Source organism: Quercus suber, unplaced genomic scaffold, assembly GCF_002906115.3.
Source record: "Quercus suber isolate HL8 unplaced genomic scaffold, Cork oak 2.0 scaffold_170, whole genome shotgun sequence".
NCBI classification, from domain to species: domain Eukaryota; kingdom Viridiplantae; phylum Streptophyta; class Magnoliopsida; order Fagales; family Fagaceae; genus Quercus; species Quercus suber.
In genome coordinates this window covers 626,778-647,568 of record NW_027069630.1, presented here as the reverse complement: position 1 = coordinate 647,568, position 20,791 = coordinate 626,778, and the positions used below count along the sequence as shown (strand labels likewise).

The 20,791-nt window shown below is 35.3% G+C and overlaps 2 protein-coding genes across 2 annotated transcripts; one reads left to right on the top strand and one right to left on the bottom strand.

The window, feature by feature from the left end:
- Positions 1-4,728: 4,728 nt before the first annotated feature.
- Positions 4,729-10,528, top strand: LOC112027218 (protein unc-13 homolog). The gene is made up of 5 exons (XM_024059890.2): positions 4,729-5,777; positions 6,415-7,281; positions 8,043-8,498; positions 8,821-9,010; positions 9,102-10,528. Exons 1-5 carry the CDS (start codon positions 5,277-5,279, stop codon positions 10,034-10,036), a joined length of 2,949 nt encoding a protein of 982 aa, XP_023915658.1. The 5' UTR covers positions 4,729-5,276; the 3' UTR covers positions 10,037-10,528.
- A 711-nt stretch (positions 10,529-11,239) lies between these two features.
- On the bottom strand, positions 11,240-19,903 carry LOC112027213 (dolichyl-diphosphooligosaccharide--protein glycosyltransferase subunit STT3A). Its single transcript, XM_024059886.2, has 23 exons — positions 19,680-19,903; positions 19,203-19,265; positions 18,974-19,029; positions 18,741-18,812; positions 18,457-18,562; positions 18,320-18,370; positions 17,262-17,357; positions 16,958-17,017; positions 16,630-16,743; positions 16,296-16,382; positions 15,381-15,484; positions 15,194-15,289; positions 14,780-14,900; positions 14,616-14,696; positions 14,392-14,523; positions 14,063-14,293; positions 13,375-13,518; positions 13,065-13,251; positions 12,886-12,983; positions 12,619-12,698; positions 12,436-12,523; positions 11,735-11,824; positions 11,240-11,637 (listed from the first exon to the last, which is right to left on the bottom strand). The coding sequence occupies exons 1-23, from the start codon at positions 19,794-19,796 to the stop codon at positions 11,575-11,577; spliced, it is 2,337 nt and encodes a 778-aa protein (XP_023915654.1). The 5' UTR covers positions 19,797-19,903; the 3' UTR covers positions 11,240-11,574.
- Positions 19,904-20,791: the final 888 nt, after the last annotated feature.

Sequence of the window (20,791 nt, the reverse complement as noted above, 5' to 3'; positions counted from 1 at the left end):
TATTAGAGACTCCAAAGGAATGACAATTGTTGCCAGTGCAAATTACCATTCAGGTCAATTTTCAACTTTAGAAACTGAAACTCTAGCAGTTGAATGTGGGATCCTTCTTGCTCAGGAAATATGGCCACCTGTATCTTGGAATCATTGGTCTTCTTAAGCCTTTCAAGAGCTAGGAGTTAAAGCATTTGAAACGGGACTACAACAAGGTCGCACACGAGCTCACACAATCTACCAAAAAGTATGAGGCTTCTCAATGTTGGAGAGGGGTTTGCTCGCCTATGGTGCAACACCTCATTTAGAAAGATTGTGTTTAGTTTTGGTTGTAGCTCATGTTCTTTCCTTTCTCTGTTGTATTGCCTTTTCTGTTTGCTTATGTATCCTTTTTCCAATCAAAAATAAAATAAAATTTACAAATATTTATGACAAAAATTTTAGATCTTTTTTTTTCTTTTTTTCTTTTTTTTTTTTTTTTTGTAAGAAGAAAACAATAAATTTAAAAGAAAATTTCCAGATCTGTTTTTATAAGAAGAAAACAATAGATTTAAAAGAAAAGTTCTAGACCTATTTTTATAAGCAAAAAACAATGGATTTGAGAGAAAAATTCAAGATTTGTTTTTTACGAGAAGAAAACAATAGGACAAAGTTTAGCTACAAAATTGGTTGTAGGCTTAGGTTATAACCTTATTCAATAAAATAAACATTACTACATATTTTGAAAATATAACCGTTTAATTGCGTGTTCTTTATTCTTTTAATCCACATGTTAAATTTTGTGTCAATCAGATATTATTTATTTTATGGTCTATAAGTTTATATTTTATGCATAATTTTAAACTACAAAAACTTGTAATTTAAACAATTTATTGATGACATAGTTATTGATATTTAAATTTCTAGAAATTTTGCAAGCATGTAGGATATAAGAAGAAGATGTATTCTAATTGTGGATTTATCAAAATTCACCTACAGTAAAAAGATATTAAGTAAGGTATTAACTAAAATTTGTCAAAAACAATAAGTTGGTGAAAAATATTCGAAATCTATTTTTATAAAAAGAAAAAAATAGATTTAAGAAAAAAAATTTAGATCTGATTTTTTATAAATAGAGAACAATGAGTTGGTAAAAGATATTCTTGATCTGTTTTTATAAACAAAAATAAGAGATTTATAAAAAAATAAAAATAAAAGGTTTTAGATCTGTTTTTTATGAGCGGAAAAAAATAGATTTATAAATAAATAAAAACTTCAGTTCTATTTTTTATGAGAAAGAAACAATGGATTTATAAAAAACTTCAAAAACCCATCTTAGATCTATAATGAGTCTAATTTTAATGCGTGAACAATGCTACATCATGTGATTATCATATGAACAAATTAATCAAGAACATGTAAAGCAATGATGTGAACAAATTTAAACAATCATGCAAAGCGAACAAATAAACAATCAAAGTATAGAAAGAAATTACAAACTACTTACTTGCATGATTAATTGAAACAAAGGGGATTTCCTTTAGAAATTAGAGAGAATAGATCTCTCTATGGTCTAAAGAACTATCACTAACAAAGAAGAAAAACTTCAAGAAAAACTTCAAGAAGTTCTTTTACGTTAAGGGAAGAGGTGTGCTGAATCTTGAATGATCCCCTCCATTTATAGAGGTGGTAATTGCTTGAAAAATAAGCTAAACTAACTTGAAAATTAGTAAACATGAATTGGGTGAGGTTTATCCCAAAAAAAGAAAAAATTGATGAGTTTTAAACTGTTTTTTTTTTTTTTTTTTTTTTTTTTTTTTTTTTTTTTTTTTTAAAACACACTAATCTGGGCATATTCTGGAATTTGTGCCAATTGGCACTTTTAGCAGATTCATCCAAAACTCATTTTTTTTACACATTTTGGACTATTTTCAATGTTTTTCTCAATTAGAAAATGCATCTAGACATATTTTAGAATTATATTCCTGATAAAACTCATCCCAAATTGTTAATTAAGCCCTTAAAATAATTATTTTAAAGATAATTTCCCTACAAACCTAATATCAGTCCAAATTTAATATTATTAGCTTATGAATTTTATTCCTATGCAACAAATCACACTTTAATATTCCATCAGTCACAAAAATTCAATTAATTAATTTTAATTATTAACCAATCAAAATTAATATCATTTCGGTATTTTATTTTTTAGTTGAGGGTATTTTAGACATTTTATAATGGAATATTTCAGGAATTAAAATATTTTATTAGATTTGAGGAAGTAATGAAATTGAGATATTTGCTCATTTACAAAACATAGATGGAGAAAATGTTTTTTCCCCCTAAAACTAATTTTCTTCCTTAGTTAAATCATACTTACTTTTTTTTTTTTGAGTAAATAATAATACTTATTAAAACACACACGAAAATAGTAATACTAATATTTTAAATCAGGTTTATAATATATTATATAACCACAGTACAACTACAAAATGACATAATCTTTGTAGTTGTATACTGGGGTTGTACTTACAAATATTTTTTCAAATAGAACTTTTTAATTAATATAAGTTTGGGATAATTACACTTTACCCACCTATTTCTCATACTCTAATTCGATGTGCATACCCGTGGTTTCAATTTTGACACTTTACCCACCTATGATTCTCACCATTACTATGCCGTAACCCACCTCTCTACTTTCCATTACTCTAACACAGAAAATGTAAAAAACAAAAGCCCAAACGGATCAAAACACTCTCACTCAAATCTTGAACATGAAGAACATACCCAAATTTTGAAACTTGAGTTGACTCACTAAACCCAGAACATGAAGATTAACCAAAAACTAAACCCAGATTTTTCTGTTTTCATGTTCAAACTAATTGTACCCAAACTAAACCCACAATCATGTTCTGGGTTTAGTGAATCTAAAGAAAAGTAGAAGAACATACCCAAAAACTAAACCCAGATCTTTTTTTCAGTTGCAAAAGGAGTTTTTTCTTAAAGCTCCAAAACGATGTCATCGAACGAAGAAAGAGAGGAGAAGGAGCAAGCATTTCAAGAAATTATCTTTTAACTTATTGTAATTAGCACAAGTGAAAATTGTTTTGATTTTCTCTCCTACCAAACATAACCTCATTCATCTAAACCTTAACATAAACAACAACGATATAATTCAAAACCAAACAAACACATCCTCTTCAATTGCTTTCAACGATAACATTCAAGATCTAATAATAAAAGTAAAAACTGACCAAGATTGCCGCCGCGCTTGGCGGAGCTGCAATCGGACAAGCGAGTGGCGAGGTCGTCAAACTTGGCTTTGCTCGAAACGATGTTGTCGCAGATGGATTTGAGCTGAGACACGACACTATCTCTGGCGGTGTTCATGATAACACGGCCTTCTGGATCTTTCCACGAAGCCTTTCTTTAAGAGCCTTGGTGTTTTGATCAGTATGTGCAATGCTCTAACCTAATTGGTCACCATTGTCGTTTTCGATGATGACATTCTCGTCTTCTTCTTTTTCTTATGCTTGTCTTTGTCCTTGTCTCTCGACGATGAGATCAACGACGAGGTTTTCTTTCGCTTGCGATCGGAGGAATCTATTTTGGCAGAGTCGATTGAGGATCGCGCGCTCAAGGGTTTTATGTTAGTGTTATCTGAGGTTAGTCTTGTCAGCGCAGTGCTTCTACTAGGATATTAGTCTTGTGGCACATACTCATGTTCTTCAGGATGGGCCAGTTACTCGAAAGGTAGTTGACTGTGGGTTTAGTTTTTGGGTATGTTCTTCTACTTTTCTTCAAAATCACTAAACCCAGAACATGATTATGGGTTTAGTTTGGGTACAATTAGTTTGAACATGAAAAACAAAAAAATGTGGGTTTAGTTTTTGGTTAATCTTCATGTTCTAGGTTTAGTGAGGCAACTCAAGTTTCAAAATTTGGGTATGTTCTTCATGTTCAAGATTTGAGTGAGAGTGTTTTGATCCGTTTGGGCTTTTGTTTTTTACATTTTCTGTGTTAGAGTAACGAAAAGTAGAGAGGTGGGTTACAGCACAGTAACGGTGAGAATCACAGGTGGGCAAAATGTCAAAATTGAAATCACGGATAAACACATTGAATTAGAGACAAACCACAGGTGGATAAAGTGTAATTATCCCTATAAGTTTTCCTAATGTGTATGTTAGTATAAAATTTACAAGTATTTAGTCGCAACATTTTGTCATTACGAATTTCAAGATTTAATTAAGAATGCAACTTTTTTTTTTAGAAATGGGCAATTACTTTTCTATTTCTTTTTCTTTTTAAAGCTTTTTTGAGAGATAGGTAAAAGCATTGCCATTTTTTTTATTAAAAAAATATATAATTAAATAAAATTCGACGGAATGGGCAATCACATTGCCACTTAAAAAAATAATTTTTTTTAAAAAAAAAATCATTACGACTTCCTAACAAACTTTTTCATTATTCCACATTTTGTGAAATTGTTTACAAAAAGGGTAAAAACTAAAATAAATTGTACTAATAAATCTGTACTCATCTTTTGAAATTTGGTGCAATACGTAGGGTATGGAATTGGGTCCAATTGAATCCAATGGTCATATAAAGCATTTGTATTAAGTAATAACTACTGGATTCAAAAGTTAAGAAGTTGTTAATCCGAAAGAAAAACTACATTGTTTTTATCCTTATCCCAAAACAAAATTGATTTATATAATAAATCTTTGCATTTGGAAGGAGTCTTTCTTCTGGACCAAAGCTCCCACCGCTTCTCTCTCTCTCTCTCTCTCTCAACTCTCAGCAGCACAGACCAAACCAGACCCCACTCCACCTCTCAAAGTTCAAATCCCAATTCTCAAATCTCTCTTCTTCTTTTTTTTCTCTCTCTCACATATTTGAGATTTGAGACTTGAGATTCCATTCCATGAGCTCAGATCTTCCTAATGACACGAGCAAAAACACACCATACAAAACTCTCACAATTCCTTCTTTTTATCTAAAAAAGAAGAAATTCTTCGCCCACACTCACACTCTTCGTCTGTCTCAATTCTCAAGCCATAATAATGTCTATCTATCTATCATTTCCTATTCTAAAAGTCAAGCAAGCATAAACCCAACAACACCAACACTATTCTATCCATAATCAATTATTATTATTATTATTATTATAATCCAACTCCATTCATTCATTTCCTTTGACCTTTTTTCTTTTCTCGCATCCCAAAACAAAACATCACTCACTCACACAAACACGCAAAGTGAGCCCACACCACACTGACACAACAGCAACAGCAACAGCAACAATGTCCAAGACTTTCAGAGACAAAACCTTAGGAGGATCTTCCAAAAGACACAACATCGACTTCCAAGTTCCCGTTCCCATGCCCATGCAACCAGTGGAGCACCTACCCTCTCCATTCGGGGCTCCCAATCTCTCCGATTCGGAGCTCAGAGACACCGCTTACGAGATCCTCGTCGGCGCTTGCCGGAGCTCCGGTACGAGACCGTTGACTTACATCCCTCAGTCAGAGAAGCCCGAAAGGGCTCCTACAGTCACACCGTCGGCTTCGTTGCAGAGGTCGCTGACTTCATCGGCGGCAAGCCGAGTAAAGAAGGCGCTTGGGCTCAAAACGACATCGAAGAGGAGGGTTGCCGCAGTGGGAGGAGGTGAGTCAGTGAGTGAGGGACAGGGACGAGTGAAGAAGGCGGTGACTACTGGGGAGCTGATGAGGGTCCAAATGAGGGTTTCGGAGCAAACTGATTCCAGAATTAGAAGAGCCTTATTAAGGGTCGCTGCTGGTCAGGTCACCTACAAAACCTTTTTCTTTCACTCTCTTTCTTTCTGAATTTTACATTTGGCTGCTTCTTCTTAGTGGTTTTGTGATTTGGATTCTCTGTGGAAGTTTAGATAATTGAGGAGGAAAAGAAACTTCTTTTTTTATACCTAAAAATATATTGAGCAAACTCAAGCGAGGACCATGTTTAGGGAGCACAAATTTCAATTTCTTTCTACATTAGAAAAAAAAAAAAAAAAAAAAAAAAAAATTTTTATAAGTGTGTGTTCATTTTGTAATTTAGGGAAATAAAGGAAAGTATTGTATTGAATTGAGAGAAATGAAAAGACGTTAAAAAAAAAAGTTTTGAACTTTCTCTCTTTTTTTACTTAAAAATAGTACTATGAACTTGCTTGAGAACACTAATTTGGAGTTCTATTTTAGTTAATTGCTCGGTGTCAGCCTAGTTTCTTAAGGTGAAAGCAAAGAATTATATGATTCTAATGTATAATTTTGGTACCATGACCTTGTCCAAAGGGGTAGAGAATATAATTTATTTATCAATCATAAACTAATAAGAAAAAATTAACTTAAACCATGGTTGTCTGTTACTTGTGTCCTTTTAGTCCAGTACAGTAATTTATTGAGATTCTATTTCATGAATCAGCTTGGAAGACGAATGGAGTCGATGGTTTTGCCACTTGAGCTACTCCAACAGTTTCGATCTACAGATTTTCCTAATCAGCTAGAATATGAGGCTTGGCAAAGGAGGAATTTGAAGGTTCTGGAAGCAGGACTCCTTGTGCATCCTCACCTGCCACTAGAGAAGTCAAACACCACTGCACAGCAACTTCGCCAGATAATTCGTGGGGCCTTAGAGAAGCCGATAGAAACTGGAAAACACAGTGAGTCGATTCAAGTCTTGCGGAGTGTCGTAATGTCTCTTGCTTGCAGATCATTTGATGGTTCTACTTCCGAGACGTGTCACTGGGCAGATGGATTTCCATTGAACCTCCGGCTCTACCAAGTGCTCTTAGAAGCATGTTTTGATATTAATGAAGAAACAACTATAATCGAAGAGGTTGATGAGGTTTTAGAACTCATAAAGAAGACCTGGGTAATCCTAGGATTGAACCAGATGCTGCATGATCTTTGTTTTTCATGGGTTTTATTCCACCATTATGTTGTAACTGGTCAAGTGGAAATTGACCTGTTATTTGCATCCAATAATCTCTTGATAGAAATTGAAAAGGATGCCAAGGCAATAACCAATCCAGTCCACTCTGAGGTTTTGAGCTCTACGTTGAGTTTGATATTGGGGTGGGCAGAAAAAAGGCTTCTTGCTTACCGTGATACTTTCCACAGTGGTAATATTGAATCAATGCAAAGTGTTGTCTCCCTAGGGGTATTATCAGCAAAGATATTGGTAGAAGATATCTCTCATGAGTATCGTAAGAAGAGGAAAGAAATTAATGTGACCTGTGAAAGGGTTGAAACTTATATAAGATCATCGCTAAGCACTGCTTTTGCTCAGGCAAGTTTCATTCATTCAGCATAATATCCCTAAGTATGAATATGAAACTGATATCCAATAACCCTTTGATCCTGAGATGTATTGGTAGGCTTTTTGACCAATCAATTAAAATTTTCAGTTGGTGAACCCTCTGTACACATTTGACTCCAGAAAATGATCTTTGTTACAATTTTTGTAATCTTGCAGAGAAGCTTTCGACTATTTCTAACATTTCTGTTACATGCTACCTAACCATGTTCTTCATAGATAATAAGCATTCTATGAATTGCTTCATTCTTCTGTACTCCTATGGTATAGCAATCTCTCATTTTCTTGAAAATCTGTACTTCCCCCCTGCCTCCACAGGTGAACCTATTATTGGTTGAATTCCTTTTACTTGTCAGTCCCATTTGTAAATTGACATTTTTAATACAGTTCTGTTATTTCCTGAATTGATCTGACTCTTAAATATCTCTGTTGGCTGAAATGGATGATCTTGGTGATAAGCTTACTTATATGGTAAAAATTTTATGTTTGGTTGCCCTTAGTCCATGGGGCTACAAACTATATGAGCGGCTTTTGTGAATATATTTTCCTATATCTGGGTGCATATATTGTAAGTTTAGACAATGCACTTTGAGCTATATACTTTTTCCCAGTTACTTTACTTTTTTCCCCCCAGATTATGTTTGGATACATTTATATATATATTAACAAGGATGCTTCCCAATTTTGCCTTGAAAAATATGACTCAAGGATCTGATTTGTCTATCTTAAGGCAGAAAATGGAGAAGATGAACTCAGGCAAGCGTATATCTAAGAACCAGAACAGTTCTCTTCCTGCCCTTTCCATCCTTGCACAAGATGTTAGTGAATTGGCTCTTAACGAGAAAGAGATATTTAGTCCAATACTGAAGAGTTGGCACCCTCTTGCAGCAGGTGTTGCTGTAGCTACCCTTCATTCTTGCTACTGGAATGAGCTGAAGCAATATATTAAGGGTATTAGTGAGTTGACTCCTGATGCTGTACAAGTGCTGAGAGCTGCTGAAAAATTGGAGAAAGATCTTGTGCAGATTGCAGTTGAAGATGCAGTGGACAGTGACGATGGTGGGAAGTCTATCATACAGGAGATGCCTCCTTATGAGGCTGAAGCGGTTATGGCCAATCTGGTAAAGTCATGGATAAAGACAAGAGTTGACAGACTGAAGGAATGGACTGACAGGAATCTGCAACAAGAGGTATGTGATGGAAGGTTCTTGTTTCTCTAAATAATCCGAGTCTATTCACATCTGAATTTCAGCCAGCACCTGCTGATTAGGATGCAACTTTGATATGCCTTTAATATTATGTAAATTGGATGTGATTTTTTTTCTCAATTTTATGTGATATAGATCAATATCATCTGAAATTCAGGAGGATGTGAACATTCTCTATGCATGCATATATGTGCTTGCCTGCACACACACTTCACCAATCATTTGTTAGGAAGAATAATGTGATTCTTATCTTTTTACTAGTTGTCCTGTCCATGACTAAACCTTGATGTCATCTTTTTTGTAGGTATGGAATCCACACGTCAACAAGGAGCGATTTGCTCCTTCTGCTGTTGAAGTTCTACAAATCATAGATGAAACTTTAGAAGCATTCTTTCTGTTGCCAATTCCTATGCATCCAGTCTTGCTTCCAGAATTGATGACTGGTTTTGACAGATGTCTTCATCATTACATATTGAAGACTATGTCTGGCTGTGGTATTATTCTATGGCCTGTGAGAGACTGATGCATTTATGTTTAAGTTATTAATCTCTTTAATGATTACCGGTTTTCTTCTGTGATCTGCAGGAGGCCGAAGTACTTACATCCCCAGTATGCCTGCTCTGACTAGATGCTCAACAGGATCAAAGTTCCATGGTGTATTCAAAAAGAAGGAAAAATCACAAATAACACAGAAGAGGAAATCCCAAGTTGAAACACCTAATGGGGATAACTCCTTTGGGATACCCCAGCTGTGTGTTCGCGTAAATACTTTGCAGCAAATTCGAACAGAATTGGGAGTTTTAGAGAAGAGGATGATTGCTCATCTTGAAAACACTGAATGTACTCTCACTGAGAGTATTGCAAATGGGACAGGGAAAAAGTTTGAACTTTCAAAAGCTGCATGTGGGGAAGGGATCCAACAACTGTGCGAGGCAATGGCATATAAGATAATCTTCCATGACCTAAATCATATTCTTTGGGATGGCTTGTATGTTGGGGAAGTTTCTTCTTCTAGGATTGATCCCTTCCTTCAGGAGCTTGAGCAATATTTGGAGATTGTTTCATCAACGGTGCATGACAGAGTCAGAACGCGTGTTATTACTGACATAATGAAAGCTTCTTTTGATGGGTTCCTGTTGATTTTGCTTGCTGGAGGCCCTTCTCGTGCTTTCACTCAACATGATTCTGAAATAATAGAGGAGGATTTTAAGTTTCTGACAGAACTATTTTGGTCCAATGGGGATGGATTGCCAGCTGATTTAATAAATAAGTTTTCAACTACTGTTAAAAGTATCCTTGCTTTACTTCGTACTGATACTGAGAGCCTAATTGAGCAATTCAGACGTATGATTCTTGAGATTTATAGCTCCTCTGCTATATCAAAGCTTCCACTGCCTCCAACTTCTGCTCAGTGGGATCCAACTGAACCAAACACAATTTTACGAGTTTTGTGTTATCGGAATGATGAGATGGCAGCAAAGTTTCTTAAGAAGACTTACAATCTGCCCAAGAAATTATAACAACTTTGGGTTGTAAAGAGAAATGCATTTCTGGGCAAGAAATGCTGCTAGGTCATGTCTGCCTTTTCCAGTACATATTGCACCGACTAGATGCTAAGAACTCCAACATCTCCTATGGGGGACTTATATTGTTGGCGGAAAATTATAGCTCCTGTATAGTAATCTATTGGCTGCATTCCATTTGTTTAGGGCCTTACTAGTCAGTTATGGGAACCTCGTGGGAGCAATGGACTTGCTCCTAGGTTTATGATTAATAAGTTTGGGAATGTATTATGCAAGAGGAAGGGTGCAGATTGAAGTTTTATACTTTCCCATAAGATCCCATGAAGACAATCCTTGTGTCCAAACTACCACATAAGCATTTGTTTCACATGGTGAGGTTCTTCAGCTCCCTTTGGTTATATTTCTTATGTTTCACACTGCCTAAATTGGCAAATTGCAAAATAGTAGAAAGAGAAAGGTTTGATAATAGGATGGTATTGTTTTTACTTCTTTTTTTGGGCATTAGTAATAGGTAGTCTTATCAGATGATTGAAGCATTATATTTTGTATAAATTTATTATTTAAATGTTCAGAATTTAGGCCAATAATGTGAATTGTCTTTGGTAGTAATTTTTTGGAAAACCATAACAGAAATTTGCCCTATGTAACAGCTGTCATTGTACTGTGTTGTTACTCTCTCAGGGTTTGGTCCAGTCACTTGATTGTGCGTCCGTGTTAATCAACTCTAGGTCTAGGTTGATACTGATATGAAGAAGCTGCCAGGCATTAGAGCCACTCATAGCCAACACTTAACTAGATCTAACCAGTTAACATTTTCTGGCATCGTGGCTTGATACGGATAAAACATGACGACATTATTAACCAACAGCACTTGGGTAATAAGTATTGGGACTGGATAGGAAAGAACTAAAGTCGAAAAAATCTTGCAAATCGTGATTCACCTATCCCAGGACTTGGAAATGCCATTGATCGGTAAAGCAGATGGTGATGTCAGATTAATTAAAATTAATCCAGATCTAGGATGGCACTTAAATCAATAAATTTCCCATACCTACCAAGGAGGGCAAACAAATCTTAAATCAGTGTGATTTGGTTTTGGTTAGACTTCGCTATTGGTTTCAATTCTTATTCTTATATGGTTAGTATACACGCGTGTAAAGAATCTATTCAGTTAGTTAGGAAAAGGAATAAACACGTGTCTAAAAAGAAACCGTCCGTTAGTGGCCACAAAAGCCACAAGCTCAAATATATCACTAAGCATTCTCAAAAAGAGGGAAAAATAAAAATGTATCACTAAGCGCCATGCTCAAACAACTAATGCAAAATTGTTCTCTTCCATCTGCTCCACCCGAATGTTAAAGATGAGAAATTACAGGATATATGAGGCTGCAAAATCCTTGACCGGTCATTTGCATTTCTGTAATAGTACTAACCATGACAGCTCAATCCTTCTCCATCAGCTCCGACATACATTTATATGTATCAACTACAGTAACTGAATTTAGAAAATGCCTCAGATAAGATAAATGAGATCTTCAGTGCCAAGGATTCTTCCTTTGTGTTTCACCTCGTTTCGTGCTAGTTGTTGAGCTTGCTTTCTGTTAAGACCAAAATAATTAAAATCAGTTATGTTGATAAGATTGGGCAAGTATCTCAAAGGCATACGACAACCTTGTGAGGAGGAATAATACATACCGATCTTGATTTCTTGGCCTTTCCCCGGATCCTGTTCTTCTGAGGTTTCAGTTTGTATATGCGAACCATCCAATGATGAGTTGTGAATACCTAAATTGTTTTAAAAGGTCACCAATGTCAAATTAGAAAAACTACTGGCACTTCACATGAGAAAACACCACTTGAAAAAATTTCCCGGTTTAACCAAGATCACTAATGCTCATAAATTATTGGCCTGGAAAAATGAGAATAAGCACCTGCTTACAGTACCTATACTTTTATGGAAAAACTGCTTAATACAATTACATTTTCAAAAGTAAGACCACGCAAGCATCACAAAAATTAATAATATCAAACCATGAAGAAGAGGCGAATAAAAATAGAATAGGGGCCATAATTTATTATGTGACAAACAAAGACACCAACTTATTGCCCACGTTATATACCCCCTTGCGGCCACAGTTTTGAGTATGGACGCACAGAGTTAAAGAAAAACAGATGTTTAAACTGTTTAATGTTTGTGGATCAAAATGCTTCATTTCAGCGTCCACTACATGCAGGACTTGTGCATATAACTACTAAAAACATGCCCTCGCAAAATTAGGCATCTAAATCATATTGAGACGTACAATACTAAGGAATTTTTTGATAGGCGATGTACAATACTAATGATCTTGGAGAACAGACTTCTTTTAGAAACCAGATGTTAAAGATCAACTGACCTCTTCAAAATGGGTGAGTTTGAAATGTTTCTTTCCAATTTCTGTTCGCCTGACCCTATCAAAGGCTTTACCATCTGTCTCCACAAATCTGTAGTAAGCAGGCAAAATAATTAAAAGATCAAGCAGTCAAACAAATTTCATCTCCACGTACAAACAACAAAAAAGTTCACAGCAAAACCACACCTGTAATATGAGAGTTTATACATGAGGCAATTAAGCATGGTTGGAGTGGCCTGAGAATCAATCCGATACTGACCATCTCTCTATAAACAGAAGGAAAATAGTTAAAAGACATTGATAAATCAAATAAATTACTTGTAAGCTAACAATATCATTGTTTGTTCCCCTCCTCCCACCCCCAAAATATAACAAAAACCACAGCCACAGCCACAGCCACAGCCACACACAAAATGGAGGTTTAAGACTCATTTGTTAGTGATAATAACTTACAAGGTAATCAGGTTCCTTGATATGAGGAAATACACCGCCTCCTATTCGAACCATCCACAGGAACTTATTGATATCATCACTCGGGTAGCCAACAAGACCTAGAATTAAAGTAAGACATAGGAATAAAGTTTCTTTATTTATCTTGTAAGATAATCTCAGTATACATGTCAGAAATTTACCTCCAAAGACAACAAGAACATATTTCACATCTAAGGAGTCAAAAATTTCCCAAGCTGCCTTCTCAGGAGAAGACATGGCAGTACCAACAGTTGCAATATGAGTGTTATTCCAGGTATTATTGTCAACAATGACAGTACGATTAGCCATAGCAGTAGTTTGGTACCCATAGTCCCACCAAGATGCAACCTGAAAGAAGTTTCCAGCAAGAATTAGTGTCACCAAACATCTTGTTTTTGGTCAGTAATACAAATGTTAAACAGAAGAGAAGAGGTGCAGTAAAAGAAAGGAAAAGACAGATGTGAAACTCACTTTGTCATCCACCTCAGTGTTATGGCTCAACCATGAATAAGCCTCTCGAAAATCATCAAAAACATGAAGACCATCATGCGAATAAGATGTTAGAACAATAGAAGGAGCAGAATAAGCTTCAGCAGCCGCCCAGACAGAGTGAACCTAAAAAAAGAAAGATACTCATTATCAAGAAAAAGCTTTTATAAAAAAAGAGAGTTGAGTACACAAATGTAAGAAGCAACTCTCCTCTAAAACAATTATATTAAATTATATAAAATAGAATATAAGAAAATTAGATTTTTTTTTAAGTAAAATACATAGATATTTCAATTCAGTCTAAAATTTCACTACAGTAATATTTAATGTCTTACATAAAGCTTGCAGATGGATGTTTGTAAACCTATGACTAATTTGACATTTATTTATTTAAATAACATCCTGACTAATCTATTGAGGCTCCATAGCCAACCCAAAATTTTGGGACCAAGGCTTGCTTGTTGTTGTCATTTATTTGATAAAAGGATGGCAAGATGAAGACTTCAGAATTATTATATGAAAATGGGTTGACATATTAAAAGTTAAATTGACCACAATCAAACAGTTTTCTATTAAGTATATATTAATTGAATTAAAAGTAGGGGAAAAAATAATATAAATTCTTTACAGAAAGTTTCTTATAGATGGAGAAAGAAGACAGTTCCATTACCACATAGAAGGCACCCAGCAAAATTAGCAAGAGAATGGCAATGATAGATGCCTCAAAAGGTAAAACCAGTAGCCTCTTCTTAGTTTGGGCCTTAACAGAAGGCTTTTCCACATGCTCCTTTTCCTTCTTCCTATTCTTTTTTGAGGGTCGTTCCTTCAATGCCTCTTCATTTTTGTCAGTCTTTGCAACCTCATTTTGCGCTACAACACCTTCAGAACTAGTATCCCCCGCCTTAATGGCCAAAAACAGAAATGGATTTTAGTCCTGATTAAATTTATTGAGGACAGATGAATGTAAACGGGCAGTATAGCATAAAGAAACAAGCTCACGTCAACTTGGGAATTTCCTTTCACTCCAGGTAACTGAAATTTGATTGATCGTGTAAAAACATCAAAAGATGCTGAGAGAGCAATCCCAGACATGATGCATGCCGCTGGAGCAAGTACAAGCATAAGCCGCACCTGTAATATTAACCAAAACAATAATGATGGACAGAAAAATAAAAAATGAAAGAAGAAAGACAAAAAGACATCAGCTCCCAACATAATCTCACCATGACTCCAGAAAAATAAACTGATGTCACAATATAAAGGACCACAAAGGAGCTTGCATCAGACAGGGGCGAGAAGCATGCCTACCAACGGATACACACCATGTTAAAGATGTTATAAGTACATATAACATAAAGCAAACTTGCCTTACAAATTTATTACTTACAATAATGCCAGCAGGAACCAAGAATGCCAAGACATTAATGTCCATAAAATAAGAAGGCCAAGTAGGAGGTTGATGCTCACTAACACTAGCAATAATTGGAATGTACTTGCTTGCATATGTTCTGTAAAAACACGAGCAAAATAGAAAATAAAGAATGGTGCATGCCAATTTATACCTACGAATATTAAAGCCATGATAAACAATATTCCAAATAATTTGGGAAAAACAATAAAATGATAAGCATGTCAAACAGTTCTTTTGCAACTCAGAGGAAAAGAATGAGCTATTATGGAGTCAGGTTGCACCAACCAAGTTCAACCTAATTACAAAATTCGGTTGCTATCATATTTATATCATCACAGAGGACTTGGGTAACTATACAAAGAAGATGTGAAATGTGAACTAGGTACTTACGGATCAAGCAGGCTCAAACTTCTTCCACTCCATCCCTTTGTCGGACTTGAAGCTACCAGTGCTACAAGTACTGCTATCACAGCACAACACACTACCCTGAGGAATAAATAATGCAAAAGGAATGGAGATCAAATGAGTGCTCTGTCAACCATGAATATATTAAAGAAACTGAATAACAGAAGCTTACAGGCCAATAGATAAAACAAGGGTAACAGCAACTTTGAACATTTTTGGAGAGAGAATCCCTTTGATATAATACACAAGAGCCACCACATGGATAATAATGAAAACCTGCAGGTGAAAATTAGCAGCAAGAAATCATGATCGTGATGTGAAAGAAATAAAAGCAACATGGTGCAAAATGTAGGAGAGAAAAAATCTTGTGGAAAACCCCAAAAAAAAAAAAAAAAAAAAAAAAAAAAAAGGCATTTGGTTCTACATATTTTTTCAACTTTCCAAAAATGGGCTGTTTGAAAGAGTAGTACAAAGTGATGGGGGTGGGGGAGAGGAAGCTCAAGAAAGCTGTACTTTGAAAAAGTGTGGTCTCAAAACGGGATTCCAAATGGACACTTAGTGGACAACATCAACTAAATGCCATCTAGCATTTTATATTAACTGTCTTAGCGACATCTTTCAAACAATTACTATTTCATGTCCCTTAGTCCTTATGAAACTTTCCATGTTTGCAACACATCTGAATTTGGAAATGCTGTTGGCCTTCAAAGCATCGTTATAAATAGTAAGGAAAATGTTGTTTCAACTCCAGAATTTGTTTCTTCACCTCCACCCCCTCTCATGGGCAGGACCAAACCTAGTGAGGGGTGGTGTTGAAGAAACAAATTATGAGCTGAAATAGTGCTCCCCTAAAATCAATTAGTCATAAAATATAACTCCATGAGTGGCATAACCAGATATGTAGACTCACTGGTCCCAGCCACAAATCTGAAGAAACGGCTATAGATTTCTAACAAGAACCAATAAATAGGCCAAGCAAAAGCAGTCAGACATGGAAAATCATGATGTAAACAAATTAACACTATAATATTTATAAAAATAAAAAGGCTAATATCATAGCTGATTATCAGTGGAGAAAAACACTCACCAAAAATGATCCAAAATGTTCTGATGTCAAGACTGCATTGAATCCAACAACAGGCACCAACGAAGCTAACAACGTTCCCAAGACAACCTGCATTGGAAAAGTTAAAATTCTGACAAGAACCAAGTGAATTTTTTATGAATCAAAAAAAAAGAATCCCAGCTATATAACCTAGGGTTCTAGTCAAGGAAATCGATAGGACAATTTGTGACCTGTATCAGTGATGTTAGTAGTTCCGACACAGATATGAATCAGACGTTATTCTATGATCAATAATGGCACACATTCTTTAATCATTTGTAAATAAGAAACTTTCATGAATGCTATAGATACTTACAAGGGGAGCATATGCAATGTACAGTCGAGAAGAATAGCGACCAGTTACAATGCACAGAAGAACATGCATCGGTATAAGGTTAATAATAAAGGTGTATCCTCCCCAAGAGCAAACCTGAAAGAAATAATATATTTCCAAACATAAATATGGGGGAACATGGATAAGGAGCTGAACAAGAATAGCACACAAACCTTTGACTACGTTTGTTATAGCTTATTGGTCGACTTTTCAAAGCCCCACTTTTTCCAAGTACAACTGTACTTTTACCCAGCTTATCTTTTAAGCAAAATAGGACAATGAAAATAGGCCATACCAAATGCACGCTTACCATGTAAAAGTATGCTATGGCATTTAAAGTGGCATAGAAGAGGGATCCTGTATTCAATGTCTGCAAATAAATATCTGTAGTCAGAAAATAATCATCACGTAGAAACTGCAGTAGTACATCAATCGGAAAACATTAACCAATGAACAAAATCATATTATTCCTAAAACAAATATTATTTTATAAAAAATAAGAATGGTAAAACTATTAGCCGGAAACTACAACTAATTATTTCCTAAACAAAAATCTTCTTTAGAAGCAAATACAATACCACAAAAAATGTAGCGTGGTTTTAACAAAGTCTAACCTTTATATAAAGGAAAAAGGTGAAGATCAAGGCAAATATAGCTACGGCTTCATTGTCATAGCTGCCAGCCACAGATCGGGATATATATGATGGAACCTGAAAATGAAAATACAAAAGAGAACAACAGACATTATGTGCTTGTCATATTTGTGTTGCAAATAATTATCAGTCATAATACGCAACGGTTCTGCACAATCAAGAGAAACTTGCATTTACACTAAAGCCATATTAAAAAATAATTCACAAGTAATATAAAGACAGGGAACAAGAACATATTTCAAGAACAATCACAACCCCTCCCCCCCCCCCCCAACCCCTTCCATAAAAAAAAAAAAAAAAATTAGTTTAAATTCCCAAGAAACTTTCAATCACATGACCTTACACATAAATCATAAATCAGCCTTCATAATTACATTGATACAGTGCTTTTTTTTTCCCTTTTTGATGATATGCTTTTAAGCAAAAAATCACAACTACTTATCAAAAAAAAAAAAAAAAAACCAGCAAATAACCACAACTCACCCCACCTCCTTACTACTTCATCCCAGGCCCAGGGGAACACAAACATGTACATATGTTGCTATTTTTTTCATTTAGAGACTTTTGTTTTGGGGTTTTCACCTTTCAGACTAAGCTCAGAATTTCTAAGAGAAAAGTGTAAGAGATGTTAAGATATCTCAATTGAAAGACATTTACGTAGCAAAATAATCAGGATAAAACAATCATAGATCAAAATTATGTAGGATAAATCAGAAGAAATGACTTTCTTGTGCTGCAGTTCTAAGTGTGTGTTTGAATACCGCTTATTTTGCTGAAAACAATAAAAAATCATTTTTTTGGTTACCGTTCACTTTTAAAATTACTGTTCAATAGCCTAAATGCATTGTTCATGTCCCATGAACAGTGCACCAGGAGCTGGAATAATTAAAAAAAAAAAAAAAGCAGCCAAAACCGCGTCTGTGTGAAAACACAGACACAATCCAAACAAAGCTTAAGTCTTAAAAAAATCAACTACAAGAACAACTTGCAGAGTTACAAATACCCGATGTATAATTTACCATGGCCAAAAGAACCGCTGCTGTCAGTCCAGCACCAGCACCCTTAACTTCCTATAAAGAAGGGTAATTTACAATCATCATCTAAGCTTAGGATAAACACAAATTCTGAGAACACAGGTTCAGGTCAAAATAAATACCTTAGTCAGAAGATAAGTAGCCCATGACGCAAAAGCAGAAAATATAGGTGCAGTAAATACACACACAGTCTCCACAGACAGAGGAATGTTCAACGAATTCAAAATCCTGCCATTATAGAGTAATTTCTCAAACTTAGTAACAGCATATGACTCAAACATAGCTACTACTTCAAGCATTGTTAACATGGGAAAACCATCAACAGATGGTAAACCAAATCCAGTAGCAAAATAGAACAACAAAATTAACTATAATAACTTCTTACTAAAAACTCTCGAATACCCACCAATATAAGGTGCCTGCGGTCAATGTCAATCCAGGGTAAACAGTTCCGCCAATAACACGACCAAGAGGATACCTTGAGAAAAGTGACACAAACAAGGTCGCTTCAGAACTGTTAAAATAAGTACCTCACTAAAAGGGTGAAAGAGCGCAAAAGAACTTTGCAGTGAGAGTTTTTTTTTTTTTTTTTCCTAATGAATAAGAATCGATCTCCACTATATAGTAGAAAATAATTACCAAGTCCGATCGTCAAACCAGTTCCAAAAGTCATATATTCCATTCTTTGTCAGGTACTGTAATAAAAAATAAAACGAGGACATCATCTTCAACTTTGCTTTACACATTATGAGAACATAATGCAATTTATTAATACAATACCAAACTTACATAATAAAGTTCAACATAATAGTGAAAAGCTTCCGACTAATCAAAAAGCAAAGCCAAATCAAATCAACGGAAAACAAACCTGAGTGACTCTATAATTGAAATAAGGATCAAACTCGTGAATAACACTCTCGTACTTTATAACCTGCAGATTATTCCACAGAACAATGTTACAGCAAGCACTACCCATACACATAAAAAGCAAAAATTCTAGAAAGACACAGACACACTGTTACTTTCCGTTTGGCTGGTTAGAAAATGTAAGAACACAAAGGAAATGAAAAATTCGACCTAAATTTCCATTAGTCAGGCCTAATAATCATGCTGCAACTGCATCTATTTTAATTTTGCTAAATTACATGTACAATCAATCCCTAAGCCGCATAGAGCATTCCCTAAATGCTAAGAGAAATAGGAAATTACTCATGAATTAGTGTTAGACGGAAAAAATATTATGTAAAGTGAGTATTTTCCCACATTTTCGAAGCAACCAAACGGAGAAAATTGTAGAATTGAAAAGTACGAAAAGATCGGATCTATGAGGTTAAGAAGAGCTTACGGAGAAAAGTCGGATCGAGAATGCGAGAACACCGATCAGGAGGAGGATGAAGAAGGAGAGAACATTTCCGAAAGCGTATCTTAAGGCGGTTCCGTTTGAGGTCTCCGAGGCCGCCATTGACGGCAAAATCGAGCTCTGAGTTAAGTGCGAGAGAAAGAGAGAGAGAGTGAGGTTGGTTTTGCAGGTCGTGTGGGTCTAGACCGTAGACGAAGACAGAGGTGGAAGACTTTGTAGCTGTGGAGGTTTTAATTTTGAGAGTATTACGAAATTGCCTCTGCATTCCAAATTACAATGATGGGTCTCGGTGAAATGACAAATCTGTTCTTTTCTGCTTTGACGTGGCGGATTTTTATTGGTTTTTCTTGGACAGGGCTCGCCATTGGTGATGAACAACGTGGCTTGCCATTGTGGTGTGATCTTATTGGAAGGACTTTTGTGATCTTCTTGATACGCTGGGCTGTGGACTCCTCAAGTCTTTACAAATCTGTGGAATCTGTGTAATGTGGTGGATATTTCCAATTGTTTTCTGTTTGGATAAATATGAGTTTTCCTTTAAATGGACAATTATGAGTTTGTTGTTGTTTTGTTACTATTTTTGGGTCCAAACTCCACGGGGATGAGATAAAGATAATATCCTAATCATTGTTATTAATACCGTTTCGGACTCCATTTCGGTTTGTCCAGTGGAATGGAATATTTCGGTACCGGCCGATTTCGGCGTACCGTTTCAGGGTGTTTCGGGTTCTTAAAAAATAATTTATATATATCCTTGTTGAACATAAAATTGTCAATTCTAATAAATAAATAACTAAAAATCAAATAATACAAATCATTTAGTCTTAACTCTTAAGTCTTAAACATCAATATAACATCACACAATAAGAAGATTTACAAGACAATAACTAAATATAAAAAAATACAAGATTTACTCCTCCTCCTCATAATCATCCATGAGAGAATGATCAAATTCATCATCAAAAGAACTCCCAAGAACTACCAACACCCATTGGACCTTTACTCTTTTTTTTTTTTTTTTTTTTTAATAATAGGCCAAATCCAGTACCGGCGGAATTTGCATCTCGGCCGGAATTGGCCGGAATTGACCGGAATGG